Consider the following 16,572-nt stretch of genomic DNA (forward strand, 5'->3'; position numbering starts at 1 on the left):
GCAGAACACGCCGGTAGGGCATTCTGAACGAGCTCCACGAACTAATGACTGTGTTTTCCCTGCTCTTTGTTACAGATATGGATCAGTCCTCAGAGAACCGAGGCAGAGACTAGAGAGACTAGAGACTAGATAGATAGATAGATAGATAGATAGATAGATAGATAGATAGGAAGGTACGTAGATAGATAGATAGATAGATAGATAGATAGATAGATAGATAGATAGATGGGGCTACAATGATGCCAGATGAGGCAGTACTGATTCGCCTCCACCACATTTAGCCCTCAGAGGTTCAACATGGCGCTGAGTCGGGCCTCCAGCAGCTCTCCACCCGACACTTTGCTGACCGGGAGTACCCATCCCAACACCTCTGGCGTCCCGCCGCCCTCGTCCTGCAGCTTTGACGAATCCTACAAGTACGTCTTCCTGCCCTTCTGCTACTCGCTGACCTTCCTCTTCAGCCTCTCGCTCAACTCGGTGGTGCTGCTGCGCTCGTGCCGCCACCACAGCGGCGGCGGGCGGCGCTGGAACACCTCCCTGATCTACATGGTGAACCTGGCCACCACCGACCTGATGTACGGCCTGTCGCTGCCCTTCCTGGTGGCGAGCTACATGCTTAGAGACCGCTGGGTTTTCGGGGACTTCATGTGCCGCCTCGTACGCTTCCTCTTCTACTTCAACCTCTACTGCTCCATCTTCTTCCTCACCTGCATCTCCGTGCACAGGTAGGACTCTGGACCTCGCACTTTCCCCTCTGATGGGTGATTACTGATGCTTAAAATCCATAAACAAACGTTAAGTGCTGCTTTGCTTCATCAATTATTACTGCCAGTATATGCTTTTCTTTTACTTAAAAAATTAGAGTAATACTTTGAGATCAGGCCTTAAAGAGTTCTGATTCTCTGCAGAAGAAAAGGAAACAACAACTTTTCCTGGTTCTGATGGAGGTTTGAATTGGATTGAAAGACTTCTTAGCCTCCCATAGCAGAATGAAACTGGATCAATTGGAAATAAATAAAAATGCAGCAAAGAGAAATGTAATAATTGTGTCATCTTGTTCAATTCAATTCAGTTTTATTTATATAGCGCCAAATACAACAAATGTCATCTCAAGGCACTTAAATAATAAAGTCCAATTCAAGCCAATTAGAATTCAATTCATTGTAATCATAATTATTTATAAAATAATCAAATTCATTCATATAGAGCCAATTCAAAATAAATTTCCTAGCTAAGGAAACCAACAGATTGCACCGAAACTTGATAATTCAGCGCCAAATTACAACAAACGTTATCTCAAGGCACTTCAAAAAGACACAATCCATATCAAGCCAATTAGAATCCAATTCATCAAATTCCAAATTAGTCCAAGTCATACAGAGCCAATTAAAAGAAAGTAGCCTAGCTCAGGAAACCAACAGATTAAACTGAAACTTCTCTCTGATCCAATCACCGTCCTGAGCAGCACGAGGCGACTGTGGAGAGAAAAAACTCGCTTTTAACAGGAAGAAACCTCCATCAGAACCAGAACCAGAAAGGGCGGCCATCTGCCTGGACCAGCTGGGGGCTGAGAGGACAGGAAAGAGGGGACAATATTATGAAGGTGAAAGAAGGCAGTCCTAGGCTGTGTTCGAAACTGCATACTTCTCCTACTACTCATTCTAACTTTCTGAGTTAGTATGTGAGTTTAAGGAAGCGAGAAGTTCCCGGATGCATACTAGATTCTCCTAAATGTTGGGTATGCATCATGATGTTACTACTCATACTCAAACTACCCAAGATGCAACGTAACGTGACGTCGCCGATCACCAATTGTATGGTAATGGCTTTCCCTATGATAAAAGGCAACGGGTGTTTTATTTTGTGAAAATAACAGGAAGTGCGTTAGCTCACTGCGGCTAGCTTTAGTAGCGCCGAATCCGTGGGAACAAAGTTGTAAACAGCCGGTATTTTGTCAGGTTTTCAACACGTTGGGGATCTAAACGACTACTTTCTCACCTGTAGTATGCAGCATGCAGTATGTAGTATGCAGTATGTAGTATGCAGTATGCAGTATGAAGTATGCAGTATGCAGTATGTAGTATGCAGTATGTAGTATGCAGTATGTAGTATGCAGTATGTAGTATGCAGTATGCAGTATGTAGTATGTAGTATGTAGTATGCAGTATGCAGTGTGTAGTGTGCAGTGTGTAGTATGCAGTATGCAGTATGTAGTATGTAGTATGCAGTATGCAGTATGTAGTATGCAGTATGTAGTATGTAGTATGCAGTATGTAGTATGCAGTATGTAGTATGTATTATGCAGTATGCAGTATGTAGTATGTAGTATGTAGTATGCAGTATGAAGTATGCAGTATGCAGTATGTAGTATGCAGTATGTAGTATGCAGTATGTAGTATGTAGTATGTAGTATGCAGTATGCAGTATGTAGTATGTAGTATGTAGTATGCAGTATGCAGTATGTAGTATGCAGTATGTAGTATGTAGTATGCAGTATGTAGTATGCAGTATGCAGTATGTAGTATGTAGTATGTAGTATGCAGTATGTAGTATGTAGTATGTAGTATGCAGTATGAAGTATGCAGTATGCAGTATGTAGTATGCAGTATGTAGTATGCAGTATGTAGTATGTAGTATGTAGTATGTAGTATGCAGTATGTAGTATGCAGTATGTAGTATGTAGTATGCAGTATGTAGTATGCAGTATGCAGTATGTAGTATGCAGTATGCAGTATGTAGTATGTAGTATGCAGTATGAAGTATGCAGTATGCAGTATGTAGTATGCAGTATGTAGTATGCAGTATGTAGTATGTATTATGTAGTATGCAGTATGTAGTCTGCAGTATGTAGTATGCAGTATGCAGTATGTAGTATGCAGTATGTAGTATGTAGTATGCAGTATGCAGTATGCAGTATGTAGTATGCAGTATGCAGTATGTAGTATTCAGTATGTAGTATGTAGTATGTATTATGTAGTATGCAGTATGTAGTCTGCGGTATGTAGTATGCAGTATGCAGTATGCAGTATGTAGTATGCGGTATGTAGTATGCAGTATGTAGTATGCAGTATGTAGTATGTAGTATGCAGTATGTAGTATGTAGTATGCAGTATGTAGTATGCAGTATGCAGTATGCAGTATGCAGTATGTAGTATGCAGTATGTAGTATGCAGTATGCAGTATGCAGTATGTAGTATGCAGTATGCAGTATGTAGTATTCAGTGTGTAGTATGTAGTATGTATTATGTAGTATGCAGTATGTAGTCTGCAGTATGTAGTATGCAGTATGTAGTATGCAGTATGCAGTATGCAGTATGCAGTATGTAGTATGCAGTATGTAGTATGCAGTATGTAGTATGCAGTATGTAGTATGTAGTATGCAGTATGTAGTATGCAGTATGTAGTATGCAGTATGTAGTATGCAGTATGTAGTATGTAGTATGCAGTATGTAGTATGCAGTATGTCGTATGGAGTATGTAGTATGCAGTATGTAGTATGTAGTATGCAGTATGTAGTATGCAGTATGCAGTATGCAGTATGCAGTATGTAGTATGCAGTATTCAGTATGTAGTATGCAGTATGTAGTATGCAGTATGTAGTATGCAGTATGCAGTATGCAGTATGTAGTATGCAGTATTCAGTATGTAGTATGCAGTATGTCGTATGCAGTATGTAGTATGTAGTATGCAGTATGTAGTATGCAGTATGTAGTATGCAGTATGCAGTATGCAGTATGTAGTATGTAGTATGCAGTATGTAGTATGCAGTATGTAGTATGCAGTATGCAGTATGCAGTATGTAGTATGCAGTATTCAGTATGTAGTATGCAGTATGTAGTATGCAGTATGTAGTATGCAGTATGTAGTATGCAGTATGCAGTATGCAGTATGTAGTATGCAGTATTCAGTATGTAGTATGCAGTATGTAGTATGCAGTATGCAGTATGCAGTATGTAGTATGCAGTATGTAGTATGCAGTATGTAGTATGCAGTATGCAGTATGCAGTATGTAGTATGCAGTATTCAGTATGTAGTATGCAGTATGTAGTATGCAGTATGTAGTATGCAGTATGTAGTATGCAGTATGTAGTATGCGATTTTGAACACAGCCCTAGAAACCTGTTTATTGTGAGTCAGAGGACAGATCCTGGTCAGAAATAACTCCAAAGTTCCTCCCAGAAGCCGAGGAAATGCCATCCAGAGTACCGTAAATCCTCTAATATAGGCCGGGGCCTTTATTCACTCACGTGCATCTTGGTCCCGGCCATTATTGGAAGGAGGCCAGAATTAGAGACAGGCCTCTATTTCTATTTGAGCAAAACAGAGTACCAGTGGAATGAATAAAAACGAGATTTTGTGTCTATTTGAACCTATAAAATAGACAAATACCGGCAATTCAGGCTAAATTCCAGTGTATTACCGGTAATATGGTAACAGAAACGTAGCAAACATACCGGTACCAGTGGACTGCGGTCAAGTGAGCCGCCACTCGTTCATCCGCGGCTCACTTGACCGCAGTTACCAGTAGTGCATTGTCACTTAACCATGGTGATAATTAGGCTACCGGTATTTCATCTCCTCTTCATCTCTCCCCATAATCTCCTCATCACTCGCGCCAGTCTCTACAACAAGTTCATTATTGTACAGTTCTTCTTCGTCGTCCTCATGTTCTGCTGCCTGTCTGTTCTCTTCCTCACGCAGACGGGCAGCAGCGCAGGGCTGTAAAAAACCATATCGGTAGTTTGGCCGTTATTGCAAGTCACAGTGGACAGGCTCACTCACGATCGCATTCGAATGCGATAGTGATAGAAGTGAATGCTAATTTCAACATACCATATATCTTTACTTAATTTTGCTTTAACTTTGTTGTTACCGGTAATCTGACTGTAAAGCGCATTGAGCTGCAAGTCTTGTATGTTACGATCACAAGTACCGGTATAATGTTGAGGCTGCCCAGAGAAATCGTTGGTTCTAATTATAGACCCGGCCTGTATAAGAGTCCGGCCAGTATTTACCTCCTCCGACAGCGAGACCGGCCAATATTAGAATCCCGGCCAGTAATGGAATACAGGCCAATATTAGAGGATTTACGGTAATTACATAACTCAGGTTGAGAGACAACAACATCATCACATAATGTACAAACAGTACATTATGTGCAGGAGTGTTTTCAAGGTGATGTTAATTTTTGACGGTAGCTGTGGCTCTGCGACCTTTGAGCCGATCGGAGGCCGGTGAGAGTTGAGGAAAAGGGTGGCGGGAGCCGGAAGGTGTGTGCGGACTGTGAGCTTTCTGTCAAAGCTGAAAAGCTGCTGACTTACCTAAAGGCCTGTTTGAACTCGTTTCCTGAAGTCTGAGCAGGGCCACAACCAGAGGACCAGTTTAGGCTTCAACTCCTGTTAACAAGCAGCCTTTTATTTGATCCATTTCAAAGTTATAAAGAGATATTTTAGTTGTGTTCTCTGCTCGACCGGTATTTATTTTCAATCCTTTACTCAGAGACAACATGCATAACATCATTAAAGCTATTACAGCTGAATAAACCCTTTAAGCCATAAAAATGATTATTTTGATCAAATTCAATTGGTCACAGCGTTGAAATTAGAGTAACAGGGATGAATGGATGAATTTCCTTTAATTGTAATTAATGTTAAAAATACTATAATGTTTAATGTCTTTGATGAGGGATAAATGGATTAAAAACAATAAAAGACAATGGTAACAGGGGTGCAAGTCAGCACTAACGTTCCTATTTTCGTAGAAAAAGACGCTACAAATAAATAAATTAAAGGAAACTTTGAAATTAGTTTGTTTTCTTTCGGTAATTTTGGTAACAGGGATGCGTTAGTTAACTCGAGATTAAAATGATATAAAATATATCACATTAGACCAGAGGTGGGTCGAGCAGCCAAAAATTGTTCTCAAGTAAAAGTACTGTTACTTCAGAATAATGTGACTCAAGTAAAAGTAAACAGTAGTCATCCAAATAATTACTTGAGTAAGAGTAAAAAAGTGCTCGGTGAAAAAACTACTCTAGTACTGAGTAACTGTTGAGTAACGTCTGATTTATTTGTTAACACAAGCATTCAATCAGACAGACAAAAATACTAAATAATCATCTTTAGGCAAATTACAGTTCATCCAATTGATCAAATAAATTAAAATTAATGAATTAATATAATTAAAATAATCCAGGTAAATTCAAGAACTTCAATAAAAATAAAACAGACTTAGGAAATGTTTAAAACATATGGAACCTAAAAAACAAACATTCACCTATCCAAACGAGTTTAGGAAACTTAGCGCTACATGTTTCCTCAAGTTAGATGTTGAGTTTCTGCTGAAATGTGCGTTTGTTTTGGTTGACACAGAAGACACATAATGTAGCTGCTGTTTCTCACTCTTTGTAAGGTAAACATGCTTTCAGTATGAGGCCTCGTCTGCGTCTTCATTTCCCACCGTTGGTTCTGACATTTTTCATCTGTTTCTTTGTTTGTTTGCTACGACTGCTAATGCTAAAGCTAACCCGTCCCGCCGCTGAGATCGAGTATGGTCACGTGACCGTGGCCACACTGCAAAAAGCCAGCTTTCAAAAACAAGAAAAAAATACAAAAATTAGGTGTATTTTGCTTAAAAAAAGCAAAATCATCTGCCAATGGAACAAGAAAATGTGGCTTGTCAAGATTTTTCAAAACAAGTAAAAATATCTAATCTCAATTAACCCACAAATACCTTAGAATTGGTGTATTTTAACTAATAACAAGTATATTTTTCTTGATTCTAATTAAATAGACGTGGCCTATTTTCTTAATATATCAAAAATATTCTTGAATTAAGTAAATGCTAGAGCCATTATCTTGACATAGTGGTATGCACTAAGGCCTTATATTTCTTGAAACCAGCTTTGAAACTGTTGATATTCTAGCTTCAAGCATGTACTTACTCAAAACAGGTCATAAAATCTCAGTAACAAGCTGTAATATCTTATTTAGATAATTAAGGACAGAAACACTTCAAACAAGTGAAGCAGTCTAACATAAAAACTGCTTACTAAGAAGAACTATCTTATTGGACAAAAAATAAGCATATATCCCTTTGAGCTAAGATATTTCTTTTTAATTAGATTTCACTTTTTGCAGTGCACAGCTGGATGATTTCTTCAAACTCCATTTTTAGCATCGGATCTTTTTCATTTTTCGCACTTTGTACGTTGATTGTTTCCCTTTTTTTTGGGTGAAACAGGAATTTGCTGATGAATTAGTTTTGAACGGTTAGAGGCGGGCTGCGGTCGGTGCTGATGTTGTTTTAGTTTGATGTGGGTGAAGTCCTGCTGTGCCACAACAGCTGGATCGCTCCTGTCACGAACGTTTTGAAGTGGTCAGTCAGCTACGTGTTGGAGGTTTCGCATCAACTGCTGCTGGCTCAAAATGTTTTTGTGTTGAGTAACGTAGGAAGAGGCGGTGAGGATGATGGAGAAAACTAAATGCCAGAATTAAAGCATTTAGTGCAGCTTCAGATGTTCGATGGCCTTACGTGCAGCAAGTCTTTTGCATCTGGCCGGAAACACGAGCGAGCTGTCGACAACATTTTCGATACGGTTTACGATCATATTCTTCTAAACTGTCTTAAAGACCAGGTTGGCATTCAGGGTACAGTCCTGCCAGAGGTCGCGTTAACCGACAATTGTCCGTCATTGACGGATTTTTTTCAGCTATGACGGAAAAATTTGAAGGCCGTCCGTCATTTTGACGGATTTGACCATTACCATTACCAATAATAAAAGAATAACTGTAAATAAACACTGTACTGAACGCTTCGCGCTATCCGACTGCTGACAGCGCGTTGAAGACGCATGGACTGGATGCATTGGAACGCGTCTGTGACCACTACGGGACACCGCGGGATGCAGCTGCACCTCTCGTACAGAAAGACCGCATGCTGCAGGATTTTCTCCCGATTGAGAGAGTACTGGCAGGGTCGGGAAATCCTACGTTCAGAGGCTCTTGCCGGCTTCTTATCGTTTCATTGGGAGACATGTTTCCCGACCTCAGAGCTTTGGCTGAAGTGGCGCTGGTCGTTCCAGTCTCCAGCGTCGCAGCTGAGCGTGGGTTCAGCCTTCAGAATAAAATTAAAACCTCAATGAGAAGTCGTGTGCCGGAGTCAAGGACGCAAAATTTAATGAAAATCGCCTCGGCAGCAGTCTCAATTGATGCGTTCGATTACACACAAGCGAGCTCCCTATTCAAATCAATGCGGGCCAGAAGGAAGGTCAATTGCAGATTACCACTGCAGCCATTCTAAGTGGACTGTTCGTATTTTCACTACAATTTTCTTCGTTCGACGACGTTATAAAATAACATGTTCATATGCCTAACAGCCGCAATGTTTTTAGCAGCGAAAAAAACGAGTTCACAAGTGACCGAACGTCAATCTCTGAAGAAATGCATAAATAAAAAAAATATTAGATAATACACACTTGTTCTGTGAATTATTTTTTAAATGAGAATAAGTCAATAAAACACGAGTTATTACATATAAGCATTAGGATATAGCCTGTATATTAGCCTACCATTTAAAAGCCTGTAGGCCTATATTACCATTTAAAATAAAATGACGAATAATAATGGACAATGACGGAATTTTTAGGACCCTATCCGTCAAAATGACGGACAGTGAAAAAGTCTAGCACAACCACTGAGTCCTGCAGTAGCTTACTTCCTCTTTAACAAACAGGACTTTCTCTGTTAACATTGGTGTGGTCACTGGTGGAGTTCCACAAGGATCTATTCTGGGACCAGTGCTATTTACACTGTATATGCCTCTTTAAGGTTAAATGCTTCTCATTCCATTGCTACACAGACGATGCATAAATCTTTTAAATCTTAGGGACTTAACAGCAGCAAAGGAATATCAGTCGGAATCAGTAAAATGTCTTTCAATCAGATCTTGAGTTTGGCTTCACTGTTTTTCCCCCTTATTACCATCTCACAGGACGCAGCAGGGGGTAAGAAAATGTTCATAAATGATGTGCTGATATGGGCTTCATGTCAAAAGAGGAGAACTATCCCTTTAAGTGGTTGATTTTGTTCCTTTTGGACGAACAAGATGAGAGTTTTGGGTCTGAACTCACCACGGCTCTTCTGTCCGCAGGTATCTGGGGATCTGCCACCCGATGAGGACCATCACTCTGGAGAGCAAGCGGGTGGTGAAGGGCACCTGTGCGCTGGTGTGGGTGGTGGTTTTCATACTCACCTGCCCCATCTTTCGGTTCGCCAAGACGGGATACGTCATGAGAGGAGGCGCCGGCGCCGTGGAGCTGGAGGGGATGAGGGGCGACGAGAACGGGACCGGCGAACTCTACGAGGAGGGCTACATGAACTGCTGGGACGACGCCATCGATAAGGAGTTTGCAGACTACGTCCCGTACGGCATCGTCCTGCACCTGCTGGGCTTCTTCGTGCCCTTCGTCATCATCGCCTGGTGCTACTCTCAGGTGGTCCGGACGATATTTCAGACCCTGCGCTCTCCACCCAGTTCGGTAGAGGGCGGCGAGGACGGTCCGGTCGGGAACGGACGAGCCGAAGAGGTTCGGGATCGAGAGAGAACCTCCGTCTCCATCTCCGGCTCCCAGTACTCCCATTACATCCGGCGGAGGCGTAAATCCATAAAGACCATCGTAACCATCACGCTGCTGTTCGCGCTTTGCTTCCTGCCGTTTCACGTGACCCGCACGCTGTTTCTGCTCCTGCGGCGGGGGCAGCTCGGCGGCTGCAACGCCATGAAGACCGTCTCCATCTGCTACAAGGTCACCAGGCCGCTGGCATCCTGCAACGCCTGGCTCAACGCGCTCCTCTACTTCCTGACGGGGGACAAAGGCCCCCCCTGCTGCTGGCCGGTGGCGCGCGCCGTCCGCCGAGACCGCCGCGGCGGCGCCCTCTGGTGGCCGCTGACGATACTGAGGAAGGACGGCGTCGGGGAGGACGACCAGGACGCGGCAGAGAAGGTTGAGAGGGATTTGCACATGGAGAATGAATCCAAGTCGTCCAGGGTCATCTAGGACATTTTAATCTCATATTTCTTTTAAAAAGGACAAAGTAGAACCTGACGCTCCGGGACTAAATCAAGCAGGAAGCTGCGCTGCAGCGTTGGGCGTTGTTACAAGTTTTATCATGAGCCAAGTTTCCATTTAAATTTTAAGTTAATCAACTAAACGAACACGCAGTTCCATCTACTGTTAGGAGAAGGTCTGAAGTCCCAGTAAAAAATCAGACGTAACAATTAATTAATCAGGTGAGCCGTCTCTGAACTGTTGTCTTTTACTTTAGACTTAAAGGCAAACATTTCCTCACAGCACATTATTTGTAATTAAAAAAAGGAGTTTCAGGAACTGTTTGATCAGATTAATTGATCACGCATTGTTACCCTGCTGTTAACACTTATGAACTACACTGATGAACTGGTAAAGAGTTTGTAGAAATGTTTAAACCTGCTGCTGAACCACAAACTGTTTTCACTGCACTGAAACTATTGTCTTGACTCTGCATTTGTATTTTCATCCTTAAATCTGTGACACCATTTGAACATGTTCTGCCCTTAACTGAGAGAAACATCTTGAGATTAACAGCATTGTCATATTCTGCCCTTTTTAACAATCTGAGTCAATCTTTTTTAGGTCTTATTAAGATGAATGAGGTTGGCTTTGGTCAAAATGTCTGTTGGTTTAAGCACAGTGGCTCTCTGTCTCTTGGAAGATGAAGGGTTGGTTTAGTTACGTCTGCTGTGTGATTTATAGTTTAGCAGCGTAGCTGTAAGCTAACAGCAGATGCTAGCAAACAATGCTTTCTCATCAGCAGTGATGGACCAAACCGTTAATTGTAACATTTTGGATATATTAACCTCATTAAAGCTCAGTTGTACTGGGAGACCCACATCTTTATCAGAAACATGCCAATAATGTAACGTTATGTAAGGTGTTAGCATTAGCTGCTGCTAAAGGAACAGCAATAACTCCTTAGAAGCTGGTGTACGTCACCTTCATTAGCTAAGCTGTTAGCGTTAGCTGCTGCTAAAGGAACAGCAATAACTCCTTAGAAGCTGGTGTACGTCATCTTCATTAGCTAAGCTGTTAGCGTTAGCTGCTGCTAAAGGAACAGCAATAACTCCTTAGAAGCTGGTGTACGTCATCTTCATTAGCTAAGCTGTTAGCGTTAGCTGCTGCTAAAGGAACAGCAATAACTCCTTAGAAGCTGGTGTACCTCACCTTCATTAGCTAAGCTGTTAGCGTTAGCTGCTGCTAAAGGAGAAAATAACTCCTTAGAAGCTGGTGTACGTCATCTTCATTAGCTAAGCTGTTAGCGTTAGCTGCTGCTAAAGGAGAAAATAACTCCTTAGAAGCTGGTGTACGTCACCTTCATTAGCTAAGCTGTTAGCGTTAGCTGCTGCTAAAGGAGAAAATAAATCAATAAATAAATCATGAGGAATTATTTCTCAGATCCTTCCATTTCCCTGCTCCGGGGGGTGGGAGGGGCTTAGTAGAGGGGGTGAAGTCAACTTAAAGGGATAATCCGGAGTAAAATGCACTTTAGATCAATTTACAGGATGTTGGGAGTACATACGTTGAGTTGACATCAAAATCATGTCATTCGGATGTGTTTTGAGAATTTCGATTTGACCGTTTTTAGCCAAAAGTCGTTAGCCTGGAAGTGAGAGGGGCATATTGTTTCGCCGCTACAAAACGCTATTTTTATACCTCTTCTACAGCTCCAAACAACATAACACTTACGTTAGTGAGTAGAGGGTCCCTAAATCCAAACCGAAGTGTCCCGAGGTCTTCATGTGGTCGGATAGAGAGTCCAGAATGAATTTAATAAAGCCAGCACCTGCTCTCAATCAGAGCCTCTTCCGTCAACAGGAGGCTATCTCACGCGAGACATCACGTCACGTGACATTTCAAAATTCCAACCTGTTAGTAAGCTAGGCTTTGCTGTTGCATACAACTTCATTTCACTTTCGAAAGAAATACTGGACTATGTTTGTAAAAAAAACGGCAACGAAATTGTGAATTTCCAGAGCGAGTTACTCCACACTCTGCAATCAACTACGGACTCACGTGACGTGATGTCTCGCGTGAGGTAGCCTCCTGTTGACGGAAGAGGCTCTGACTGAGAGCAGGTACTGGCTTGATTAAACTCATTCTGGACTCTCTATCCGACCACATGAAGACCTCGGGACACTTCGGTTTGGCTTTAGGGACCCTCTACTCACTACCACGTAAGTGTTATGTTGTTTGGAGCTGTAGAAGAGGTATAAAAATAGCGTTTTGTAGCGGTGACATGATATGCCCCTCTGACTTCCACGCTAACGACTTTTGGCTAAAAACGGTCAAATCGAAATTCTCAAAACACATCCGAATGACATGATTTTGATGTCAACTCAACGTATGTACTCCCAACATCCCGTAAATTGATCTAAAGTGCATTTTACTCCGGATTATCCCTTTAAGGAGTGACGTACTTTAGAAATGAAAATCAGAATGGCTCGTTAAATTAGGAACTTTAAAAAAGGGAAACTAACACCTATTACACCAATTTACACCTCAGACGCCCTGATATATGCTCCTAGGAACAGGAAGAAGGAGTTTTACACTTCAGACGCCCTGATATATGCTCCTAGGAACAGGAAGAAGGAGTTTTACACCTCAGACGCCCTGATATATGCTCCTAGGAACAGGAAGAAGGAGTTTTACACCTCAGACGCCCTTATATATGCTCCCAGGAACAGGAAGAAGGAGTTTTACACCTCAGACGCCCTGATATATGCTCCCAGGAACAGGAAGAAGGAGTTTTAGTTGCATGCTTTTGAGATGTAGGTCTTAAAAAGTGCTTTAAAAATCATCTGTGTTGGGGTTTTTTGTATCTTCCAGAGTGTAAAGTCGAAGCACGAAGCAGCAGGATGGCACGAATCTGAGTCCCGTCGTATTACTTTTTGAACGCTCTTTTTTTACTCTCGGATCTTCTCCCAAACACAACTGAAATACTTCACAATTACCAAATGGATAAACTTCCCCTGCAGAGACTTCCTAAAGTCAGTTTTTTCTATGCAGCACCGGATAAGGTTGTGAACCTTAAAACTATGAGCCTCTGGCTCTTTTTTTATGCACATTCCTCGGCCCGAAACTGCCTGAAACTGCTTGAGGTACCACAGTTCACGACTTTGGTTTCCAGCCCATCGTTTTGCTTTTGACGGCCTCTTTAACGTGACAGTAAATTCACGTGTATGGCTGTGCATGTCCAGGGTTCACACACAGATCTGTGGTGTTACATCCCATAACTACGATGGCCGACAAACGGCAAAAGAAATCCAACAGTAAAACGCTGCAAGAGAAAAATGCGGCAATCACAAAAACGACCGGAGCACACAACCGCCAAAACACGTGCGAGAGAGCAAAAACACAACGGAAGTTCGCCAGACCACTAGGGGGTCTCGACCTGTGTGGGATAGGCCCAATTCGATAGGGAATCGACTAGGGGAGATCGAGCATAGTAACGAAGGAGAAGAAAGTCAAAAGATACGTTGTCCTTGATGTCTTTATGCCAAGTGTTTAAAAAAGGCATCAAGGACAACATACCTTTTGACTTTCTTCTCCTTCGTTATAAGGTTGCAAAGGGGCAGAAAGTTTCCGGTAAATTTCCATGGGAAGTTAAGCTTGGGAATTTTGGATATATTCCATATTGGAAACTTTCCATGGGAACTAATGGGAATTTAGGAGAACTAACTGGGAATATATTATATCCAAGCATAAATATAAATAGACGTCATAAGAAAACATCCATACAAAATGTTTTCAACAGATATTTCAACAGATTTATTTGTAAGTAGAGTAGAACACGTTCTAATTACTTGTTTCATGGATGAATCTCCACAAAGTCCCATTCAAAATGTTAAATGAAAAATGCCACTCTTCCTCCAAAACGTCCCATTAAACATGCAAATCTTCCTTCAAGCGATCCTCTGCATTTTTGCTCAGTCAGTAGACTCTTCCTGGGCCTCATCAACATCCAACAACATGTCCCCTTCATCAACATCCAACTCTGAGTCTTCCTCTTCAGTGTCACTTTCCAGCCTTGTTGAGGACGGCTCTGTGTCCGGCTCAAAGAGCCTTTAGGTTTGCACGAGTGCCAACCAGCTTTTCCACTCTCACATTAGTGAGCCTGTTGCCAACCTTTGTGTGGGCGTTGCCAAACAGTGACCAGTTGTGCTTGGAGGCGGCTGATGATGGTGGGATTTGGAGGATGATGGAGGCTACAGGTAGCCTGGGTGCCAGCGGAACTTAGCCCCGCCCATAAAAGTTTTGGTCGGGAAGTTGGGTCTGGCTCTGCTCAGTTGGGAAATCATTATGCCCGACATGGAATCAGTCGACCCAATCAGATTGCCAGGGCGGGCTTTATACGAAGATGGACAGATGATCAACAGGGACATTATCGACTACGTCACTAAAGAGCGCTTGGTTTGACTTCGTTTGAAACAAACATGGCTGCCGCTGGAGAGCTAGGGTGTGTAGATTCTGCCATCGAGTCTGTTCTACAGGATCTCCACATTGCATTCATTTTGAAAGACGAGCAGAGGAACGCGATAAAGGCTTTTATCGATAGAAAACATGTTTTTGCCGTCCTTCCTACAACAAGTGTGTGTTGCTTAATCTACGTCACATACTTCGTTGCTCTGATTGGTTGTAGGTCTATCCAATCGAGCGAAGAGGCATTTTTTCTCCTGGTTCGGTTGAAACAACTCAGAACTCTATCCAGCGGTATCAGACTCACATTCTGACTAGAATCGTGAGTATGACGTAGTCAGGCTAGGCTACAGGTGCAAGGGCCTCAGATTCAAGTCATGATTATGCTAAAATATACTTTCCTCAACTATATTTAAGTTCCCTAGAAGAGCCAACCTTCAAGTTTGAAAATTCCCAGTTTATTCCCAAAAATTCCCATAAATTCCCATGGAAAGTTTCCGTCTTTGAAAATTCCGGGAATTTTGCAACCCTACTTCGTTACTCCTCCGATCTCATAGTCGATCCCAATTGTCAAGACCCCCAAGTGGGCTGGCGAACTTCCGTTGTGTTTTGAGTGAACTTGCAGCGTTTTTCTCTTGCGTGTGTTTTGAAGTTTGCGGCGTGCTTCTTTTTTGCAGCCTTTTACTGTTGGATTTGTTTTGCCGTTTGCACGTGTCAGCCACCGTACAAAACTGTAGGGGGAGCCGAAGAGCAAACGATTCTACAAATTCTGGTGGTACTCTGTCTCGATATGCTCTGTAACTTCCTGTTGGTGTAACGTTGTTTTCTGCTACAAACTGTGAGTTAAATGTTTTATATGATGAGCTGCGGCACACTGAACACTGTCAGGTGACGTCCCAACAGTTTACAGGTGTGTGTGCAGCAGGAAGAAGCTTTACAGAATGGGCTCATCTAAAAAAAAAGAGATTTTTGTCTGCATGTGAGAGCTTTAAAGGGGGATTACGCACATCTTAAAGCTGTGAATCTGCTGCAGAGAGAATCAAACTGTAATAAATACATGTGATTGTGAACTAAAGCAAAAAGCAGTTACCTGAATTTTCTTTGTTTGTCAGTCGCTGTGTCGGAGACCTCGTTCATGGTTAACAGGAGGATCCGTTCTTCCTCACGGGTCATTAATCAGGTGATCTCTGTTTGTTTGTTTGGATGAAACACATCTGCCAGACCTCTGACCCGCCTCCTGTTAGATTCCGTAGTGCATACTCATCTATCAGACAGTATGCCGAGCGTTTACCCACAATGCATTTCGCTCCTGCCCGAGCTGAAATCAGCCGGCCTGAAGCTAATTTCGCTTAAGCTCTAAACTCTGTAAACTTTAGCAACATTTGTAACATTTTCAGGCGAAAAGTAGTCGTTTAAAGGGGTGCAAACAGAGGTATGGTCAAAAAGGAGTGAGATTATCAAAGCCCATGCCCCCGCAGGAAATATCATATAATTACATTTTGCCACCACCTCTGCCATCCAGGGCTCACCCTATTCACACAAAAATGTTCTTTACATGAAAATACACTGTCCCAGTTAAGGGAAATTGTTAAAAGTAAAGAATATGGAGACAACGCTGGGAAATTAAACATACATTTTATTCAAAAATAGAACTCATTAGACTATTGTGCCAGTCCCTTCAGTGCAGTACATTTCTTCTTGCTCTCTACTTCTTCTTCTTCTTTGCAATTGCCAATGTCTCCAGTGCCTTGCGTCTTGCTGCATTTTTCTGCTTTGCGACGTGTCTCAGCCATGCCTGCTTTTCTTCTGCTTGAGCAGTGGTCTTGGCCCTCTTAGCTCTTCCACAGGAAACTCTACTGCCATAGTCTGCCTGCCTCTTCTGCAAATGAAAAGGTGCATATATTAGCCACAGTGGTACCCTAGACCTAACAGTATCATAACATAACAGAATGCAAAATAGTTCACTTCACTCTGCCCCCTTTCTCAATGCGCCCCAAAATAACATTCTTCTGCACGGAAATGTACAGTTAAAATGTATCAACAGTTGTGCGGTCTGTCTG

At 42.2% G+C, this 16,572-nt stretch overlaps 1 protein-coding gene across 1 annotated transcript; it reads left to right on the top strand.

The window, feature by feature from the left end:
• Positions 1 to 297: 297 nt before the first annotated feature.
• LOC142401897 (P2Y purinoceptor 3) lies at positions 298 to 10,057 on the top strand. The gene is made up of 2 exons (XM_075487353.1): positions 298 to 725; positions 9,151 to 10,057. Exons 1-2 carry the CDS (start codon positions 298 to 300, stop codon positions 10,055 to 10,057), a joined length of 1,335 nt encoding a protein of 444 aa, XP_075343468.1.
• The last annotated feature ends 6,515 nt before the right edge of the window (positions 10,058 to 16,572 follow it).

The sequence above is a fragment of the Odontesthes bonariensis genome, chromosome 16 (assembly GCF_027942865.1).
Source record: "Odontesthes bonariensis isolate fOdoBon6 chromosome 16, fOdoBon6.hap1, whole genome shotgun sequence".
Classification (NCBI taxonomy): Eukaryota; Metazoa; Chordata; class Actinopteri; order Atheriniformes; family Atherinopsidae; genus Odontesthes; species Odontesthes bonariensis.